A 20,226-nucleotide genomic window follows, 5' to 3' on the forward strand; every position below is an offset into this window, starting at 1 on the left:
TAAGAATGAATCTTTTCTTATGGACTCAAACACGTTTTGCTGAAAAACTGAATATGGAACAAGCAAAGCTTAATACTAAACAATATATATATTAGCTGTATAATACCAGTAGGCCAGCTCTAATAGTAATTTGGTATGGCTTCGCGGGCCAAATGTAATTAGGCTGCGGGCCAAATTTGGCCCACAGGCCAGAGTTTGACACCTATGGTTTAAGTCAATACTTGGCTTGGATCACTGGGGAACTAAAATTCTTTATTCGGGTTTCTGCAAAGCACTGGACTGTTTGGAAGGACTTTTATTTGGACTACGAATGACCCGAGGAGGGCAGCAGTGCGCCAGTTCTACTCGAAATTCTAATAGAAGAAGTATAGCGGAAATGACGTCACTCAAACTCCACAACAAACAAACAACAGTGGTTTGAGAGTTTTTCAAGGTAGAAATCTGCTCGGAGGTTAAGAAACAATCGACCAGGGTGAGATCAACCATCAGCGCAGACTAAATTCAACCAGCAGCTCATCACATAAGTGCGTCCCTTTGATTTAAACGGTAAGATTTTAGTATTAAACACGCGGACGAAAGAATCTGTGAGAGAAACCTTCAACTCGCACCACGTGGTTGCCGTGCAGATGTTGTAGGTTATTTATTTTAAAACTGTGGAACGCGCGGTACTTGAGCTCTTTCTGGTCGTACGCAGGAAATCTCCTTTTTTTTAAAGATTAAATAACATAGCATTGTGGAGGTATGCAAAGACAGCACCAGGGTTCTCGAGGCTCTTCTGGGAGCCTAAGTATAGAACCGAATAGTGGGATTGTAACGCGCTCTGAGGGTCTCGAAAAGCGCTATATAAATGCATGCCATTATTCCATTATTAAGTCGACCATAAAAACGTCTCCCCGAGCGTGAGTCCTCTATGACGAGCTACCTTTCCTTATCGCCAGTGGGCTCGGCCACTATAAAGGGCTGGCGGGCTCGTTTCCCTGAGCCTTAGGCTGCAATGGCTGATGATCGTGCCGCGATCCCAGCCACCATCGATGAGCCTTTTCTGCGAGTGAAATCCTTCGCGGCCAGTGTTCCGGATTAACTGGCGAACAGATGTGTGGTAGGCTTGCTTTTCAGTAGCCGCTACCGACAAAACAGCAAATAAACACCAAATGTGTCATCCGTGACATTTATAAGGTTACCTCAAACACACTCCCTCAGTCTTGTTGCTCTTTAATAACAAAATGTTTAGAAATGTCGCGAGTTTACCTGGTGATATTCTCGTGCGCGAGGCGATCGCGAAAACGGCAAACAATTAACACCACGCCGATGTTGTTCACAGGACAGCAAGAGTAAACGATCGGGAGAATCTTGTCTTCGTTATTGTTCCCCTCGTACGTGTTATTACTCAGATTTCAGCGTTTTCGCTGCACAACTAAAACGTGCAGTTTACTTTATGTTCACTCAAATTGAGTCAACTAGCGCCACCTGTGGTCAAGTGCCTAAAGCCTACAGTCAGATTAACTTGTGACACACATCTGCACCTCGTTTGAATTTGTTTCATGCACAATACATTTGCCATGTTAATGTATTCTCTACACAGGCAGGCTATGATAACAGGATGTGAAATATTAATGTGTCATATATTTGTTCAAGACGTATTTCTTTGTTATGGGAAAGAAAATTAAAATCATGATAATCAACAGGACTGGTGATTTCAATAACTTTGTGTATATAATTTGGCATTTTCTACTGATGTAGGCCAAAAATAAATGCATAATATAATTATATAATATAAGGTTTATTTGCAAGACACAAAAACAGAAAAAATTGAAAGTTACAAATGTATTGTGCTGCAGATGTCTGTGTCACAAGTTGATCTGGCTGTAGGCTATGGCACCTTGCCACGGGTGGCACTAGTTGACTCAACTCCATTTGACTGTACACAAAGTAAATTGCATGCTTTTGTTGAAAACCGAAAACTACTGCTCTATAAGCTTGTTATTTGCTTTTGAAAATAAAATGTTATGTGCTTTCATCTATAGGGTTAGTTATATAAGTGACTTAGTTTATAAATGTTATTATCTGGCTTTTTCAGTGTTTTATTGTTTCCTGAGTGCATCAGTTTGGCTGAGATTAAAATTACAGTTTTCACACAGCTGAATAAACAGAAAACTGAACAGAAATGTGAGATGATTGAGAATTTACTCCAATGTCCTGTTATATTTGAGGGAGCAAAGAGCAGACTGCTGAATTGATTGTCTCGGTGGTGTTTAATCTGCAAATTTAATTAAAAGTTTAATGAACTATCATCTTGTCTTTATTTTTAGTGAGCACATACGTTAAACACTTTAAGCTGTAAGCTAATGATAGTTATATAAGAGCAGGTGCATACTGGTGCAATAAGCTGTACGTTTTACAACAATGGATGCATGATGTGATTAGTTGACTATCTCAAAAATAATCGTTTGTGGCAGCCCTAGCTGGAGTACCCAGAGAGAACCGACACACTGAGGAGCAGAACATGCAAACTCCTGAGTCGAATTAAGAATCTTCTTGCTGTGAGGCAACAGTGTTAACCACCATCTTAAGTACCGTTTAAATAATTTACATGATATTAATTCATTATTTTTACTGCAATTATTTCGTAGTTTGAAAATAATGAAAAACAAAACAAAATACTGGTAGGTGTTGCAGCTTTAAGCACAAATCAGCAAACAAAGTGAAACAGCCTTTAATTTGAAATTTGGACTCCGATCATAGTCAGGTGGTGAAAAACACTCTAAAATTCTCCATCTAAATAAGCATCCACACTATTGAGTTCCTTCTTGGTGTTTCTGTACACTTTTCGCCGTGGATCTACTTCCACAATTTTCAGCCGATTTTCACCGTTCAAATTTTAAACTATTCTGCTATTTCTGCTAATGACGGCTATGTCTTTTGGTATTTTTCACTATTATACTTTTTAAAATATTAAGCTTTTTTCCTTTAATTTGAAATGAATAGGAAACTTCTGCAATTCTGCTAAAACTTAACTACTTCTTCATATTTTCACGTAGAACAACCATTCAAACTTTAAAATGTTCTCAAATTATTGGGCCATTCAGGTATAAATCAGCTTTTTCAAATCTTTTACTGTTTTACTTTTATGCCTCTTAAAGTTTTGAGTTGCAAAATTGTGATTTTTCACAAAATACATGCGTTGTTATGGTTGCTATGCACTTGGCTTCCAGTGTGCCACTGAAGGTTTCGCAGTCTTCTCTTCATGTCCGAACAACTTCTTGCTACTTGCTCAAATTTCACTCAACTTCCACAAATTATACAACAAAACGTAGGTATTTTTGCTGGCTTTCTGAAAATGTCACTATCATTGTTGTGGAATTTATAGAATTTTTGCAAATCTCCTCAGACCAACACAAAGTCGCAAAACTCTCCATAGAAAGTCAATGGAGAGTTTGTTCAAAATCACCGCTTGATTTCTGTAATGAGAGGCATATTCGAATCGTCATATCTCCTTAACGAAGCAAAGTTAAGACATGAGGCTTGTCCCAGTATATCTTCAGACACTCCTGACACTCACAATTAAAGAATTTCTTTCTCACCTATTACCGTTCTGAAATGAGTTGGACTCGTTTGAGGGTAGGAAATTCGTCCTTCGCTCAGATTTCAAACTCTGGAAATGAACCACTTTTTTCTCTCGTCATAACTTTTTGTTGGATTTCCACAGAGACCTGAAAATTTCCATGACTGTTCACCAAAGCCTGCTGTCTCTTACGGTGAAAGAATGATATCGATACTCCAAATAGATTTAGAGTTACAAAGCGTTTTTTGAAGGCAAGTCAAGGCAGTTTTTGCTTTGCTCTACTCAGTTATGGTGCATTACAAGTCAAATATCTTTAATAATTCATATTTTAATGATAAATTGTCAACACTGGAAGATTCCTCCATCTCTTCTGAACAGAACGATGTAAGAATGACCGTTCTAGCCCCTACGGTTAGGAAATTATGGTCATTTGTTTGAGGGGAGTCGTCACTATGAGAAACAGACTGCAAAAATCCTGTGTCTCTCTGTGCTGCGTGCACCTGTTTTGGCGGGGAAAAGTACACCGCCTCTCTGATTGGTGGATTCAAATTTTGCAGCTCCCAGCCTGCTTGACTGAGCTGGAAACTTACTTCTCTCTCCCTGTGTGTGTGTGTGTGTGTGTGTGTGTGTGTGTGTGTGTGTGTGTGTGTGTGTGTGTGTGTGTGACAGAGAGAGAGAGAAATCCTTTTAATGGGATGATCTCATTGTAAGATTAAAATTCAATATATTTAGACTGGTTTACTGAATTGGATCTTGTGTGTGTCTCTCTCTGTGCATGTGTGTTTCCTTATGTGTACATATTTGTGATTGTGTGGCTGTTATATATTTTTTTGCTGATTTTTTTCATTTAACAAGTATATTTGAGGGACCCTCAGCATGTTCAGCATTTTTTCAGCTGTCCATTTTGCTTTTCCAACTTTTCTGTTTAACTTATTACTATTGTGCTAAATCATACTATTTCTGCTATTTTATAAGATTTGTGCTAAATATAGTGTTTCTGCCAAATATAGTATTTCTGATTAATTATAGTTTTTCTACCAAATCATAGTACAGTATTTCTGCTTTTTATAGGATTTGTGCTTAATATAGTATTTCTACTAAATGTAGTATTTATGCTTAATCATACTATTTCTATATATTTCTGCCAGGCAGCCAATCCTCTGTGAGGACTCAGACATTCAAATGCACATATCAGGGCCTGCACGGCTTCCCAGCCAGCCAATCATATCTGAGGTCTGCCGTTCCTTCTCTCGTCATATCTCAGCGACGGATGTACAGAGAGCAATGAAAATCGCGGTCAAAGTACACCAAAGTCCGCTGATTCACCCAGTACAAGAATTATGCTTCTAGTCCACCTAGTTTTTGAGTTACATGACGTTTTGTAACTCCAGAAAACGGCATTTTTTTGCCTCTCACCGCAATCTAATTCTGACTGCTCATTACCCTGTTTTTCAAGGCACCCGCTCTCTTTCCCAGTGGCGCAGTTGTTAATGACACGGGTCCGCAAACCAAAGGTTGTGGGTTCGATTCCACCTTGGTCAACATGTTTTTTTCCCCTACAAATTAATACACTATCACAGACCAGTAATTCATATTCATCATTTATTACAATTCTGCAAACTTTTATGATTTTACCAGCTTTTCTAATATGGACCTCACATTCTTGTTAACACTCCATGGCACAAATACTCTTCCCTTTAGGCTCTGTGTATGTGTGTGTGTGTATCAATAGTTCTCCCATTTTAAAGTATTACTCCTCCATAATTGTATTTCTGTTAAATCAAGGTTCTTTTATTACATCTTAGTACTTCTGCTCAATCATAGTATTTTGCTAAATCATAGTATTTTTGACAAATCATGATTTTTGTGCCAAATCATAACATTTGTGTTATGTTAAAGTATTACTACTAAGTGGAGGAATTTCTGTCATGTTACAATATATGTCCTGATTACAGTATTTCTGCTAAATCATAGTATTTCTACTATATTATATTTTTCTTTCTAAATATAGCACTTCTGCTATATAATTGTATTTCTGCTATGTTATAATATTTGTGCTAAACCAGAGTATTTGTGCTGAAACATAGTATTTTTTCCAAATTATAGTATTTGTGCTAAAACATACTATTAATTTAAAATTACAATATTCATAGTTCATCACAGTGTCTCTGGTAAAACACAGTATTTCTGCTATGTTGTACTATTTTTCTAAATCATAGTGTTTCAGTAATGTTTAAGTATTTTTGGATAAATATATTCTTTCTGTTATCTTATACTATTTCTCCTAAATTCTTGTATTTTTGAGAAGTTATCATGTTTCTGGTAAGTTACAATATTTCTGCTAAGTTCTGCTATGCTATTGTATTTCTGCCAAGTATTATGTTTCCTCTAAGATATTGCAGTTCTGCTAAGTTATTACATTTTAGCAAAGTTCCTTTACTTCTGCAAAGTTTTTACAATTTCTGCAACTTTTCAGCTTTTTCAGCTAGTTTTTGCATACAGCTTCAGCTTTAAAGCATCCACACTGCATTTTCGCAAGAAATGCAAATTTTTCTAGTGATATAATTACTTTTGCTCTTGAAACATTTGTCACATTTGTTCATTTTTAATTTCTCCCGTCATCACTTGTCTCTTTTCAAGAATTCTCAAAACAGAATGAAGAGTAAGGATGAGGAGGTTCTCGCAGACCAACAGGTCTGTAACCAGGAGAGGAGCTCCAGTCTGAAGCAGGAGGACCCAGAGCCTCCTCAGATTAAGGAGGAACAGGAGGAACTCTGCACCAGTCACGAGTTTGAACACATCATGGTCTGGACCGGGCAGGAGAGGCTCAGACTGCTGGATACCATCTGGAAACCTGAAATACAGATACAAAGCAAAGGTATGTGAAACTATCAGGAAGGCAGGAATGAGTGAAGCATCAGTGATGTCTGCACTGGGAAGAAGGAAAAGGCGCCTTAATATCTGTTATTGTTGCTCAGTTATCTTTTAGGAGCAGTTGACAGTCCCACAAATTGTGGTTTTCTGGAAGCAGAAACGATGTCTCACAATGTCTACAAGGGGTCACTGTAGACCATAGATTTGCTTCATAGCATGTGGCTCGCAAGTTTGCTAATAGTAGGCAGCGTTGGAAAAGTTACTTTTAAAATGTATTACAGAATATATGTATTTTGTAATGTATTCAGAACTCGTTACTCAGTGAGTGTAATGTATTCTGGATACTTTGGATTACTTAATATATTCACATGCTTTTTACAACTACATGAATTGCTGTGTGATTTATTACTACAGGGAGTGCAGAATTATTAGGCAAATGAGTATTTTGTCCACATCATCCTCTTCATGCATGTTGTCTTACTCCAAGCTGTATAGGCTCGAAAGCCTACTACCAATTAAGCATATTAGGTGATGTGCATCTCTGTAATGAGAAGGGGTGTGGTCTAATGACATCAACACACTATATCAGGTGTGCATAATTATTAGGCAACGTCCTTTCCTTTGGCAAAATGGGTCAAAAGAAGGACTTGACAGGCTCAGAAATCAAATCAAATCAAATCACTTTTATTGTCACATCACATGTGCAGGCACACTGGCACAGCACATGCGAGTGAAATTCTTGTGTGCGAGCCCCACAAGCAACAGAGATGTGCAAACACAACAACACAAACGAGCAAAATAAAAGAATGGCCAACCTGAAACTAATAAATATATGTACAATGTATAATAGTGTATGCATTTCTGGATGTGTATACTAAATATTTTCCTACGTGTGTGTGTGTGTGTGTGTGTGTGTGTGTGTGTGTGTGTATACACATTTTTACAAATTAAATAGTAAAAATAATAATAATAATAATAATAATAAAATATATAAAATATACAGAGTTGAATATGTGCAAAACAAGTGGCATTTATATACAGTGTGGAGTGCATAATGTTAAAGTTCCAGTAGTGAAGCTGAGGTGTCTATGACGTGTTCAGCAGTCTGATGGCCTGATGGAAAAAGCTGTCTCTCAGTCTGCTGGTACGGGACCGGATGCTGCAGAACCTCCTTCCTGATGGAAGCAGTCTGAACAGTTTATGGCTGGGGTGACTGGAGTCCTTGATGATCCTCCCCGCTTTCCTCAGGCAGCGCTTCCTGTAGATGTCTTGGAGGGAGGGAAGCTCACCTCCAATTATCCGTTCAGAGCACCGCACTACTCGCTGGAGAGCTTTGCAGTTGTAGGCGGTGCTGTTGCCATACCAGGTGGTGATGCATCCAGTGAGGATGCTCTCAATGGCACAGTGATAGAAGGTCCTGAGGATGCGGGGGCTCATGCCGAATCTTTTCAGTCTCCTGAGAAAGAAGAGGCGCTGCTGCGCCTTCTTCACTGTTTTGTTTGTGTGTACTGACCACGTAAGATCCTCAGCCAGATGTACTCCAAGGAACCGGAAGCTGCTCACTCTCTCCACAGCAGCGCCGTTGATGGTGATGGGGGTGTGTACTTCTCTGCACCTCCGGAAGTCCACTATCAACTCCTTTGTCTTTGCGACGTTGAGGGTGAGATGGTTGTGTTGACACCAGTGGGTCAGGGCGCTGACCTCCTCCCTGTAAGCCGTCTCATCACCGTTGGTGATAAGACCCACCACTGTAGTGTCGTCCGCAAACTTCACAATGATGTTGGAGCTGTTAGTGGCTGTGCAGTCGTAGGTGTAGAGTGAGTACAGGAGAGGGCTCAGTACACACCCCTGTGGAGCACCAGTGTTCAGTGTGATGGGGGATGAGGTGATGCTGCCCAGTCTGACCACCTGGCATCTGTCAGACAGGAAGCTAAGGATCCAGCTGCAGAGGGAGCTGCTCAGTCCTAGATCCTGCAGTTTCCTGTCCAGCTTCGAGGGAACGATGGTATTGAATGCTGAGCTGTAATCTACAAACAGCATTCTCACATACAGTGGGGCAAAAAAGTATTTAGTCAGCCACCGATTGTGCAAGTTCCCCCACTTAAAATGATGACAGAGGTCAGTAATTTGCACCAGAGGTACACTTCAACTGTGAGAGACAGAATGTGAAAAAAAAAAATCCATGAATCCACATGGTAGGATTTGTAAAGAATTTATTCGTAAATTAGGGTGGAAAATAAGTATTTGGTCACCTCAAACAAGGAAAATCTCTGGCTCTCACAGACCTGTAACGTCTTCTGTAAGAAGCTTTTCTGTCCCCCACTCGTTACCTGTATGAATGGCACCTGTTTGAACTCATCATCTGTATAAAAGACACCTGTCCACAGCCTCAAACAGTCAGACTCCAAACTCCGCCATGGCCAAGACCAAAGAGCTTTCGAAGGACACCAGGAAAAGTATTGTAGACCTGCACCAGACTGGGAAGAGTGAATCTACAATAGGCAAGCAGCTTGGTGTGAAAAAATCAACTGTGGGAGCAATCATCAGAAAATGGAAGACATACAAGACCACTGATAATCTCCCTCGATCTGGGGCTCCACGCAAGATCTCATCCCGTGGGGTCAAAATGATCATGAGAACGGTGAGCAAAGATCCCAGAACCACACGGGGGGACCTGGTGAATGACCTGCAGAGAGCTGGGACCAAAGTAACAAAGGTCACCATCAGTAACACACTACAACGGCAGGGAATCAAATCCCGCAGTGCCAGACGTGTTCCGCTGCTGAAGCCAGTGCATGTCCAGGCCCGTCTGAAGTTTGCCAGAGAGCACATGGATGATACAGCAGAGGATTGGGAGAATGTCATGTGGTCAGATGAAACCAAAGTAGAACTTTTTGGTATAAACTCAACTCGTCGTGTTTGGAGGAAGAAGAATACTGAGTTGCATCCCAAGAACACCATACCTACTGTGAAGCATGGGGGTGGAAACATCATGCTATGGGGCTGTTTTTCTGCTAAGGGGACAGGACGACTGATCCGTGTTAAGGACAGAATGAATGGGGCCATGTATCGTGAGATTTTGAGCCAAAACCTCCTTCCATCAGTGAGAACTTTGAAGATGAAACGAGGCTGGGTCTTCCAACATGACAATGATCCAAAACACACCGCCCGGGCAACAAAGGAGTGGCTCCGTAAGAAGCATTTGAAAGTCCTGGAGTGGCCTAGCCAGTCTCCAGACCTCAACCCCATAGAATATCTGTGGCGGGAGTTGAAAGTCCGTGTTGCTCGGCGACAGCCCCAAAACATCACTGCTCTCGAGAAGATCTGCATGGAGGAATGGGCCAAAATACCAGCTACTGTGTGTGCAAACCTGGTAAAGACCTATAGTAAACGTTTGACCTCTGTTATTGCCAACAAAGGTTATGTTACAAAGTATTGAGTTGTATTTTTGTTATTGACCAAATACTTATTTTCCACCCTGATTTACGAATAAATTCTTTACAAATCCTACCATGTGGATTCATGGATTTTTTTTTCACATTCTGTCTCTCACAGTTGAAGTGTACCTCTGGTGCAAATTACTGACCTCTGTCATCATTTTAGGTGGGGGAACTTGCACAATCGGTGGCTGACTAAATACTTTTTTGCCCCACTGTACGTGTCTCTCTTCTCCAGGTGTGACAGGGCAGTGTGTAGTGTCAGGGCTATGGCATCATCAGTGGACCTGTTGTGGCGGTATGCAAACTGTAGAGGGTCCAGTGAGTCGGGTAGTGCAGAGCAGATGAAGTCCCTGACCAGCTTCTCGAAGCATTTGCTTACGATGGAGGTCAGGGCTACAGGTCGCCAGTCGTTCAATGAGGAGATGGTGGAGGATTTGGGTACAGGGACGATGGTGGCCATTTTGAAGCAGGCTGGGACTACAGACAGAGAGAGGGAAAGGTTGAAGATGTGTGTGAACACTCCAGCCAGCTGAGCCGCGCATGACTTGAGGACGCGGCCGGGAATCCCGTCCGGACCAGTAGCTTTGCGTGCGTTCACCTTCCTGAAGCACTTCCGCACATCCTCCTCAGACACAGTGTGCGCACTGACGTCATCCGCGGTGCGCACACTGTCCGGTCTCATGGTGTTCGCTGCGTCGAATCTAGCGTAGAATACGTTTAGATCCTCACACAGAGAGGCCGTGGTCTGCGGTGTGCTGGTTTTCCCTCTAAAGTCTGTGATCGTGTTTAGTCCCTGCCACATACTCCGAGGGTTGTCAAACTGTTGCTCCACCCTGTCCCTGTACTCACGTTTGGCTGCTTTGATCGTCTTCCGGAGTTGGTAATGTGCGTGTTTGTAGTCCGATGTGTTCGCGGAGGCAAAGGCGGTGTTCCGTGCCGCCAGTGCCGCGCGAACATCTCTGTTAATCCAGGGTTTTTGATTTGGGGAGGATTTAACTGTTCTGGATGGGACGACATCTTCCACGCATTTCCTGATAAATGCACAGAGTCTGTGTATTCATCAATGTCTCTGGCGGCCACGTGAAACATTACCCAGTCCGCGTGATCAAAACAGTCCCGCAGCGCAGACTCCGATTGGTCCGTCCAACAGTGCACCGCCCTCCGGGTTGGAGCTTCCTGTTTCAGCTTCTGCCTGTAGGCGGGCAGGAGCAGGATGGAGCAGTGATCTGATTGGCCGAATGGGGCGCGGGGGAGGGCTTTGTACGCATCCCGGAAAGAGGTGTAACAGTGGTCGAGTAGCCGGTTTCCACGTGTGTTAAAAAGGATGTGTTGATGGAGTTTTGGTGAGACTTTCTTCAGGTTTCCCTTATTAAAGTCTCCGGCTGTGATAAACGCTGCCTCTGGGTGTGCGGTTTCCTCACTGCTGATCGCGCTGTACAGTTCCCTGAGTGCACGGTCAGTGTCGGCTTGTGGGGGTATGTAAACAGCCGTAATAATCACTGCTGTAAATTCCCTCGGTAGAAAAGTCAAAAATAGTGAGATATCTCGCAGAGGGATGCAGCAGTCTCAAAATTGCAAAGCTTCTGAAGCGTGATCATCGAACAATCAAGCGTTTCATTCAAAATAGTCAACAGGGTCGTAAGAAGCATGTCGAAAAACCAAGGTGCAAAATAACTGCCCATGAACTGAGAAAAGTCAAGCGTGCAGCTGCCAAGATGCCACTTGCCACCAGTTTGGCCATATTTCAGAGCTGCAACATCACTGGAGTGCCCAAAGGCACAAGGTGTGCAATACTCAGAGACATGGCCAAGGTAAGAAAGGCTGAAAGACGACCACCACTGAACAAGACACACAAGCTGAAACGTCAAGACTGGGCCAAGAAATATCTCAAGACTGATTTTTCTAAGGTTTTATGGACTGATGAAATGAGAGTGAGTCTTGATGGGCCAGATGGATGGGCCCGTGGCTGGATTGGTAAAGGGCAGAGAGCTCCAGTCCGACTCAGACGCCAGCAAGGTGGAGGTGGAGTACACAGATATCCCCCTAAAATAGCTAAAACTAAAAACAAACTAAAAACTACTTCCAAAAACATTCAGCTTTGATATTAATGAGTTTTTTGGGTTCATTGAGAACATGGTTGTTGTTCAATAATAAAATTATTCCTCAAAAATACAATTTGCCTAATAATTCTGCACTCCCTGTATTACTGAAGGATACTCCTCATACAGGTACCAACTAGACTTTTAAATCTTAATGTAAAATGAGTATCAGTAGGTTGGACATTAGGTACGGCTACACTTTTTGCTGGGTCTCATATAGAAAACTATTCCGCACGTATATGAAACAGGTCCGTGGCTCCAAACCGTAGTAAAGGGAACCCCGGGGTATTCCGTTACTACCCAACACTGTTGGTAAGGCACAAATATGGCAAAACTAACAACAGTTAAACGAAAAAGCAAAACAGTTCTTTAACCTAATTCCTAATACAGCTGGGTGTAATTGTCACAGGACAGTACAGCCGCTGCTAGGAAATTAGTGCTAAATAATTTTACCAACAAAGTATGAAAAGTTTGGAATACTCTATAGATGAGACAAACAAATATTACTAATGTAGGATTCTAATTAGAACTTAAACTTTATTTTCAGGGGTACAGGAATAATGTAAACTAAAAGGAACAAGCCGAAGTGTGTTGGTTGAGAAAGTAGAAACAATCTTGTGTCTAGTTAATGTTGAAACCTGAAAATGAGTTCATATTATGATGCTGATTGTCTTTATTTGTTAATGGATATAAAATTTCTACAGATACAAACCCAATTAAACCCAATTGGACATTGTAGAAGAAAAACAACAAAACAAACAAATATACAAAACATTTGCTTATTTTGAAATTGAAGATAGCAACAGAAAAGTCAGGACGGAGCCATGTTACCACTGTTTTCTGTCTTCTTTTAACAACAGTTAGTGACCTGAGGAGAGCAGCTGCTGTTTTGAGTTTCTTCCCATTTTTCTCTGATATAAGATTCTAGCTGTTGAACAGTCCTGGGTCTCCATTTTCATATTTTTCACTTTCATGCAAAATATTTTCAGTGGATGAAAGAAACATTTGCCATGTCTGCAGGCAGGCCAGTTCACCACCTGGACTCTACTACTACAAAGCCATGTTGTTGGAATAGATGCAGTATGTGGTTTAATATTGTCTAGCTGATGCAAGGCCTTCCCTGAAAAGCCCGTCGTCTGGATGGGAGCATTGTTGAGTTAGAAACTTGACGCCTAAGCAGCCAGTTTGATAGGAAATTCCATCACAGAAGAAAGTTTTTGACCTGAGCACTAAGAACAAGCAAGTGATCCTCATTAATCCAAAGGATGCCATGTCCATGTTTTCAAAAAAAAAATTCAAATTCTGCTTCAACTGACGACAATTGAGACCAAAAACCTAAAATCCGAGTAGAAAAAAAGTTATATTTTTTACTGTAAAAACCACAAACGTGTTTAAAAAAAATCATTTTCGAAACTTAAAATGCAAATAGAAATTGTACATTTCTAAAAATTATGCGCACGTTTTGCAAATATTATAGTACATGGTACTATGTACCTAAAAATGCACACATAAGACGTAGAACTGACACAAAACAACACAACGACTAAACTACACCCTAACTATACCCTCCAAACATGCTAAATGTCACAAATCTCTCACGCATCAAAACTTGCTCTCTCTCTTTCTTTCGCTCGCTCGCTCGCTATGACTCGCCGGTGTCACTCCTAAAACTTCCACCTTTTCCCAAACAACAAAATGCCACATGTTGCCACATCATTTTCGATTGGTTAACATGGTACATTTTTTCACTAATGGGGAAGGAAAGGGGTGTTTTGTCTTTTTCTCTCACAAGATAAAAAGGAGTGTTTGCTAGCGCTGTCCTTAAAAAAACACTGTTTTTACAGTTTCTTCCCACTGTAAACACTACTATTTTATTCAGAAAAAAACATTGTGTGTATTTTTTATCATACGTCTGTTTTACGTGGCCTGTCAACACAATTTAAAAACTGGTATAAAGTTTGAAGTCCGCACTTTTGACCCAAGTTGAAATGGAGACTCTGGGTCGTTGCATCTTGTTGCTGTGTTGTCCTAAATTGGTGGTTTGATTTTTGGCGCGTCAGCACGTCCGTCGACCCTCAAGCGTTGACCAAGTTAAGCATGCATTTCTATTGTTGAAAGCTAAACTTGAGACAGAAAGGCCTACAAACAAACAAGACCTGAAAGTCACTGCAGTAAAGGCCTGGTAGAGTATTAAAAAGGAGAAAGCAAGCATCTGTATTAGAAATGAACATGATGATTTTTTTTCTCACATTTTTATGCCGTGTTTTCATTCAACCTACTGAATTGAAGCTGAAGGTCTGCACTTAAACTGCATCTGAGGGGTTTTATTTAAAATTCATTGTAGTAATGTACAAAATTAATATGTAAGAAAATGCAGCAAGATCTTTTGATTTGTATGTAGCTCCCCAAACTTCAATTTATTCCGGTGTATCTAAGTGTCAGTATCACTAGCATAACTGTTTGAATTACACTGGCGTACGTGGGCGACATGCTCATAGAGAATTTCTAATAGTTGATGAGATGTTTTGTTTTGTTTTTTTAATGTTCGAGTTTTTGGTTTTTTTCATTTTATGTTTTTGTTTTTGTCTCTTGAGACTTTTCAGATCAAAAGATCTGTAAGGAGGAAGAGGTTCCTGCAGACCAACAGGTCTCTAACCATGAAAGGATCTCCAGTCTGGATCAGGAGGATCGAAAGCCTCCAGAATTTAAAGAGGAGCAGGAGGAACCCTGCACCAGTCAGGAGGGAGAGCGGCTTCTTCTAAAGGAAGAGACTAATAAATGTATGGTGACTTCTACTCATGAGCAACCTGAACCAAGCAGTGACTTTCTTTCTAACAACTGTCCTCAGCCAGAGTGGAGCCAAGGCCAGGAAGAAAGTGAGCATGTGCACTCAGGATCAACTACAAATGCAAACACAAAGAGGAGAAATCAGAGAAAGCAAAGTGGAGTAGAGAGCCAGCTCATGTCATATAGTCAGTGTAAGCCTGACACAAGTAGAAAGTCTGTAAAATGTGAGATTTGTGGAAAAACCTTTCAGTATAAATACAGACTGCTTAACCATCTAAGAGTCCATACAGGTGAGAAACCTTATTCTTGTAGCACCTGTGGGAAACGATTCATTCAGATGAACGGCTTAAAAACTCACATTAGAACCCACACAGGTGAGAAGCCATATTCTTGTAGCGCCTGTGGGAAAAGCTTTAGTGGCGCGTCAGCATTCAGAGTTCACATGAGAATCCACACAGGTGAGAAGCCACACTTGTGTAAAATATGTGGTAAAACATTCAATCAGGGGGCACACTTGAAAAGGCACATGAGAATCCACACAGGTGAGAAGCCACATTCTTGTAACACCTGTGGAAAAAAATTCAGTGATATGGACAGCTTGAAAACTCATATGAGAAACCACACAGGTGAGAAGCCATATTCTTGTAGCAGCTGTGGAAAAAGATTCAGTGACATTGTGTGCTTCAAAACTCACATGAGAATCCACACAGGTGAGAAACCTTATTGCTGTAGCACATGTGGGAAAGGATTCCGTCAGCTGAGCCACTTAAAAACACACATGAGAATCCACAAAGGTGAGAATCCATATTCTTGTAGTCTGTGTGGAAAAAAATTCAGTTGCATTCTGTTCTTCAAAACTCACATGAGAAGTCATACAGGTGAGAAACCTTATCGGTGTAGCACATGTGAGAAAGGATTCCGTCAGCTGATCCACTTAAAAACACACATGAGAATCCACACAGGTGAGAAGCCATATTCTTGTAGCGCCTGTGGGAAAAGCTTTAGTGACGCGTCAGCATTCAGAGTTCACATGAGAATTCACACAGGTGAGAAACCATATTCTTGTAGCGCCTGTGGGAAAAGCTTTAGTGACGCGTCAGCATTCAGAGTTCACATGAGAATTCACACAGGTGAGAAGCCAAACTTGTGTAACATATGTGGTAAAATATTGAGTCAGACAACAAACTTGAAAAAGCACATGAGAATTCACAGTACATGAAAGTGGAGGAAAGAGTTCAAATGGAGCAATGTTCAAAGCGGAGCTTCACTACAATATATGAGGGAAAAGATTACCTCATATTTAGTTCAATTTGGTATTTTATGTCCGTAACAGTAACAACTGTTTGTTACACTAATTGGTTTGTTACTATGATGAATGTTTTTCTGTACAGATAACTGTACAGATAACATGTATATATTAATTGTAGATGTTAATTTTTTTTTTACCTAATCAACTTTGTTATAAAAAACATTTATTATTTTTTTATTGCAAACATTTAATTCATCAGTCATTCTGGTTTTCCTACAAAAGATTTGAAATCATTCAAGTAATACCTAAGACCAAAAATCTGGAGTCATTATGGACTGGAAGTCACTTCATGTTGTGATGTTGATTTAGTTAGTTGTGCTTTTTATTTATGTATATTCATTAGTATTCACTCCACCTCATTTAATTTCTGTATTTAATGTATATAAGTTTAGATTAGTTATTTATAGTTGGTTTACACAGCTTTGTGTATGTATGTGTATGCATATGTAATGTATATATAGACGTGTGTGTGTGCGTGTGTGTGTGTGTGTGTGTAAGAGAGAGATTTACATTGCTGTGCTTGAGAGCCACCATCTACTGGAACCAAATTCCTTTCTGATTTTTATAGTTTAAAAAAAATGTCAAAAATGATTATAACCAGTTCTTTGCAGCAAACAACATAACAATGTTCTCCTTTATTTAGCTTTTTTCCACAATTTGTTTCTTGGTGTCTGACTATGTTTTATATAAATTGAGAAACTATTTATTTAAACTCAGATTTTTACAATGGACTTTTTCACCCAGTGTGCTTGAATTTGGGTCTGTTATACTTAAGCCCAGTACCCTGTTCAAATTCTTGGGCAGTCTACAAAGCATTGTAGTTTCATTTGTATTGTGAGAGATGTTAGATTGGGGGGTATTTTATATTCTCGTTTTCACATATTATAGAAATAGAAATAAAAGTAAATTGAAGAGACTGTTCTCTGATGCAAATGTATGTTGACATATGTGACTTCATCCCTCAACTACTGACGCTCACCATGTTGTGTAATGGATGTGAAAACTTTGCCTGTGTTGTTACCACTGGCAAGATGTGCAAAATAATTCAGCAAATTAAAGCATCAGCTTGTTCCATCACCCAGCTTGTTCAGTGAAGTCCGATGCTAACTGGAAATAGAGATAATTCGCCTTCAAAAGTAAATTTTAAGAATATGGAAACCATATAAAATTGCTCAAATACTGAACACAAATCATATTTCTGACACACAGTCTATGGGTGTAGCCTCCAGAGTCACACAACGGTTTTGAATGATCCTGTTATTTAAGCAGAAGACTATCCCACTATAAATGCAGGTTTTCTGTCCTACAGAGGCTCTGAAACCATGACTCTCCTCCAGAGTCCAGACCAGATTGACTCAGCTGCTCTTTATTGGAGTCTCTGCTGAGTTCATTAAACTGCGAACGACTGAAGTCTTTAATGGTGTAAGAGGTTTAAATTTTCTTTTAGTTTGTCTTTCCATCATTTTCTTTATGCACTGCACATAGATTAGCTGTCAGTTGAACTTTATGGGCAGAGCGCTACCCTAGTTTTATTTTTGTTTTTTGTCTGCAACTTAATGGAGTTAAACAGAAATTAGCAGAACTTTCTGTTCGTTGATCAGATTGATGTGGGGGTAGGGACAGGCTTAGGGCGTCGGGGGATTCCCCAGGAGCATCTTCCGTGGAGGGCTCAACCCGGGGTTGCGGTCATGGCCTGTTTAGGGCTCTGTTGGCTCTTAGGTGACGGTTTCCTCGTGGATGCGTGCAGTGGGCCTAGGGGAGGGTCTGTGCTGACGGACATGGGTTACTGACCTGGTAGCCTGGCTGCCCCTGGGTGGGTCCGGGACGGGCGTGGGGTTCTGGGGGTGCGCCTTCTTCTTGGCTGGGGCCCTGGCTGGGCCTTGGGGTTTGGGTCCTGGTTGGTGTGTCGCCGGGGTTGTTGGCGAGCGGGTGTATGGGGGCCCAGCCCTGGCGCAGGGTGCCGCCAGAGCCACCTGGGGGACTCTTCAACTGGTGGGGGGGTGTTACATCTTGCAGGAGGTCTCCTCTCTCCAGGAACTCACTCTGCAGGAGGGGGAGATATAGGAGAGGTGGAGGAACATCTCAGCCTGGGTGTCTATTGTCTTGTGTAGTCTGGAAGCTGAGTGGATGACAGAGTGGGTGCAGTTTTCTCTGTGGTGGGGTCGGGTGGGCTGTCCCGGGCTCTGTGGGGCCGGGCGGCGCTGCTGAACCGGTCCGGATGGGCCTGGGCCCCCTTTCCCTGGTGGGTTGCAGAGTATGGGGGTGCCTACTGGGGTCAGCGGGGGAGCTGGCCCCAGGGAGGGGTCACTTGCCCCTCCCTTCCTTCCCTCCCCATCTCCAGCTGCCTCAGTCTTCCCGCTCCACCACAATCACCCACACATGTAGGTCCTTGGGGTAAAGGTGTGTCACCAGGGTGCAGGTAAGGCATCCCCCCCTCTGTCCCCTTCTGGCTGCCTGTCCCTCAATTTTATCCCACAACTTAGACATTACTCACACTCTCATAACACATACATATAGGATCTTGGGGGTGTGCACACTACACGGCATCCAGAAGACCTTTAGGGTGTACAACCTCACCCCTAGCATTGTTGCCCACCTCTCAATTTTAAATACACATAGACAATGAGGGCTATCAGGAGGGGCTATGCGCTTAACTGCTGCTCTCTGGCAGGTAGCTCCATGCCCTCCTGGGTTTTAAATGCACTTTAGAACACACATGCATCAACACTACATATGAGCGGGCGGAGGGAGGTTTGGAGTCTTTGTATCTGTGGGTGCCTGTTTGTCTGTGTCTATGTCAGGTCGGGTATCAGAGGTCTTGGTCTCTTATGCTGATCCGATACCAATACTTTGTACAAAAACTTATTTTATTTATTGTATCTCAAATTATAGCTTCATAATGATTACAGGACATCAGATTACTTGTTCTTATCACTTAAAAATGCAGAATTCATCATATAGAAATAAAGAAACTGAAGCTGTGCGCTATTTGAACACGTTGCCTGCCTGCAGCACTAAAGGACTCCGTGAGAGACGTCTGTCTCGCCCTAGCAGCATCTGTCCCTGTCCTCTCCTCCTCTTCTGTTCACCTCAACATACGCTCATCATATTCTGTGATATGATTTATTCTGAGGTGTTTGACAAGGTTAGTGATGTTGCCACAACACCTCACTTTCTTGCCACATGTATTGCAAACCATGTCTCAGCTGTTTGTGGAGGTAAAATACGTCCACACATGACTCCATTTATGCTCAGCCATTATTGTGAGTGCACACGCCAAGGGGCTGCGACACATTTATGCAGCCGTATTTCGCACATGACTATGAAAGGTGGAAGAGGAAGTAGTTCCTTCCTATGTAGACAATCCGAATGATATAGTTTCTTTCCACTGTATTCCTGTTAATGATAAACTACAAACTTACCCTAAATTACTAAAATATCGATATTTTATTATGAGAATCAATTCTAGAACATAAATGACTGGTATCGTACGAATCGGTATTTCAGTATCGAGCTGCACATTACTATGCGATACCCTCACGAGCAGTGTTGGTCAAGTTACTTGAAAAAAGTAATCAGTAACTAATTACTGATTACTTCCCCAAAAAGTAATCCCGTTACTTTACTGATTACTTATTTTCGAAAGTAATTAATTACTTAGTTACTTAGTTACTTTTTAAAAACACGATTTACAACCTGAATAGGTAATAAAGCGATAGATCTTTCAGCCCAATTCTACTTTTTCTGCATAATCCATCATACAATAATAATAATAATAATAATAATAATAATAATAATAATGGATTGGATTTATATAGCGCTTTTCAAGGCACCCAAAGCGCTTTACAATGCCACTATTCATTCACTCTCACATTCATACACTGGTGGAGGCAAGCTACGGTTGTAGCCACAGCTGCCCTGGGGCAGACTGACAGAAGCGAGGCTGCCATATCGCGCCATCGGCCCCTCTGTAATCAAATGGAAAAGTCTCTTTTTAAAACTTGTTTTATTAGTTTTAATCTTTTAACTTTATGCATCAAGCAAAAATTTAATTATATGCAACATTCTCTGACTTGAATAAATTAGTTTAACATTTAAACCTATTTTCTGCACATTCCAGCACATAAAAGAAAATAGTTTTTGTGTTTACACTCA

At 41.2% G+C, this 20,226-nt stretch overlaps 1 protein-coding gene across 1 annotated transcript; it reads left to right on the forward strand.

The window, feature by feature from the left end:
- The first annotated feature begins 383 nt into the window (after positions 1-383).
- LOC112429804 (uncharacterized) lies at positions 384-19,753 on the forward strand. The gene is made up of 3 exons (XM_024798988.2): positions 384-546; positions 6,203-6,440; positions 14,570-19,753. The coding sequence occupies exons 2-3, from the start codon at positions 6,218-6,220 to the stop codon at positions 15,979-15,981; spliced, it is 1,635 nt and encodes a 544-aa protein (XP_024654756.2). The 5' UTR covers positions 384-546; positions 6,203-6,217; the 3' UTR covers positions 15,982-19,753.
- The last annotated feature ends 473 nt before the right edge of the window (positions 19,754-20,226 follow it).

The sequence above is a fragment of the Maylandia zebra genome, linkage group LG18 (genome assembly GCF_041146795.1).
Source record: "Maylandia zebra isolate NMK-2024a linkage group LG18, Mzebra_GT3a, whole genome shotgun sequence".
Taxonomy (NCBI): Eukaryota; Metazoa; Chordata; class Actinopteri; order Cichliformes; family Cichlidae; genus Maylandia; species Maylandia zebra.

Coding starts and splice junctions, on each gene's coding strand:
- LOC112429804 (XM_024798988.2), top strand. CDS start 6,218: ATGAAGAGTAAGGATGAGGAGGTTCTCGCAGACCAACAGGTCTGTAAC. Junction 6,441..14,569: donor AATACAGATACAAAGCAAAG/GTATGTGAAACT, acceptor TTGTCTCTTGAG/ACTTTTCAGATCAAAAGATC.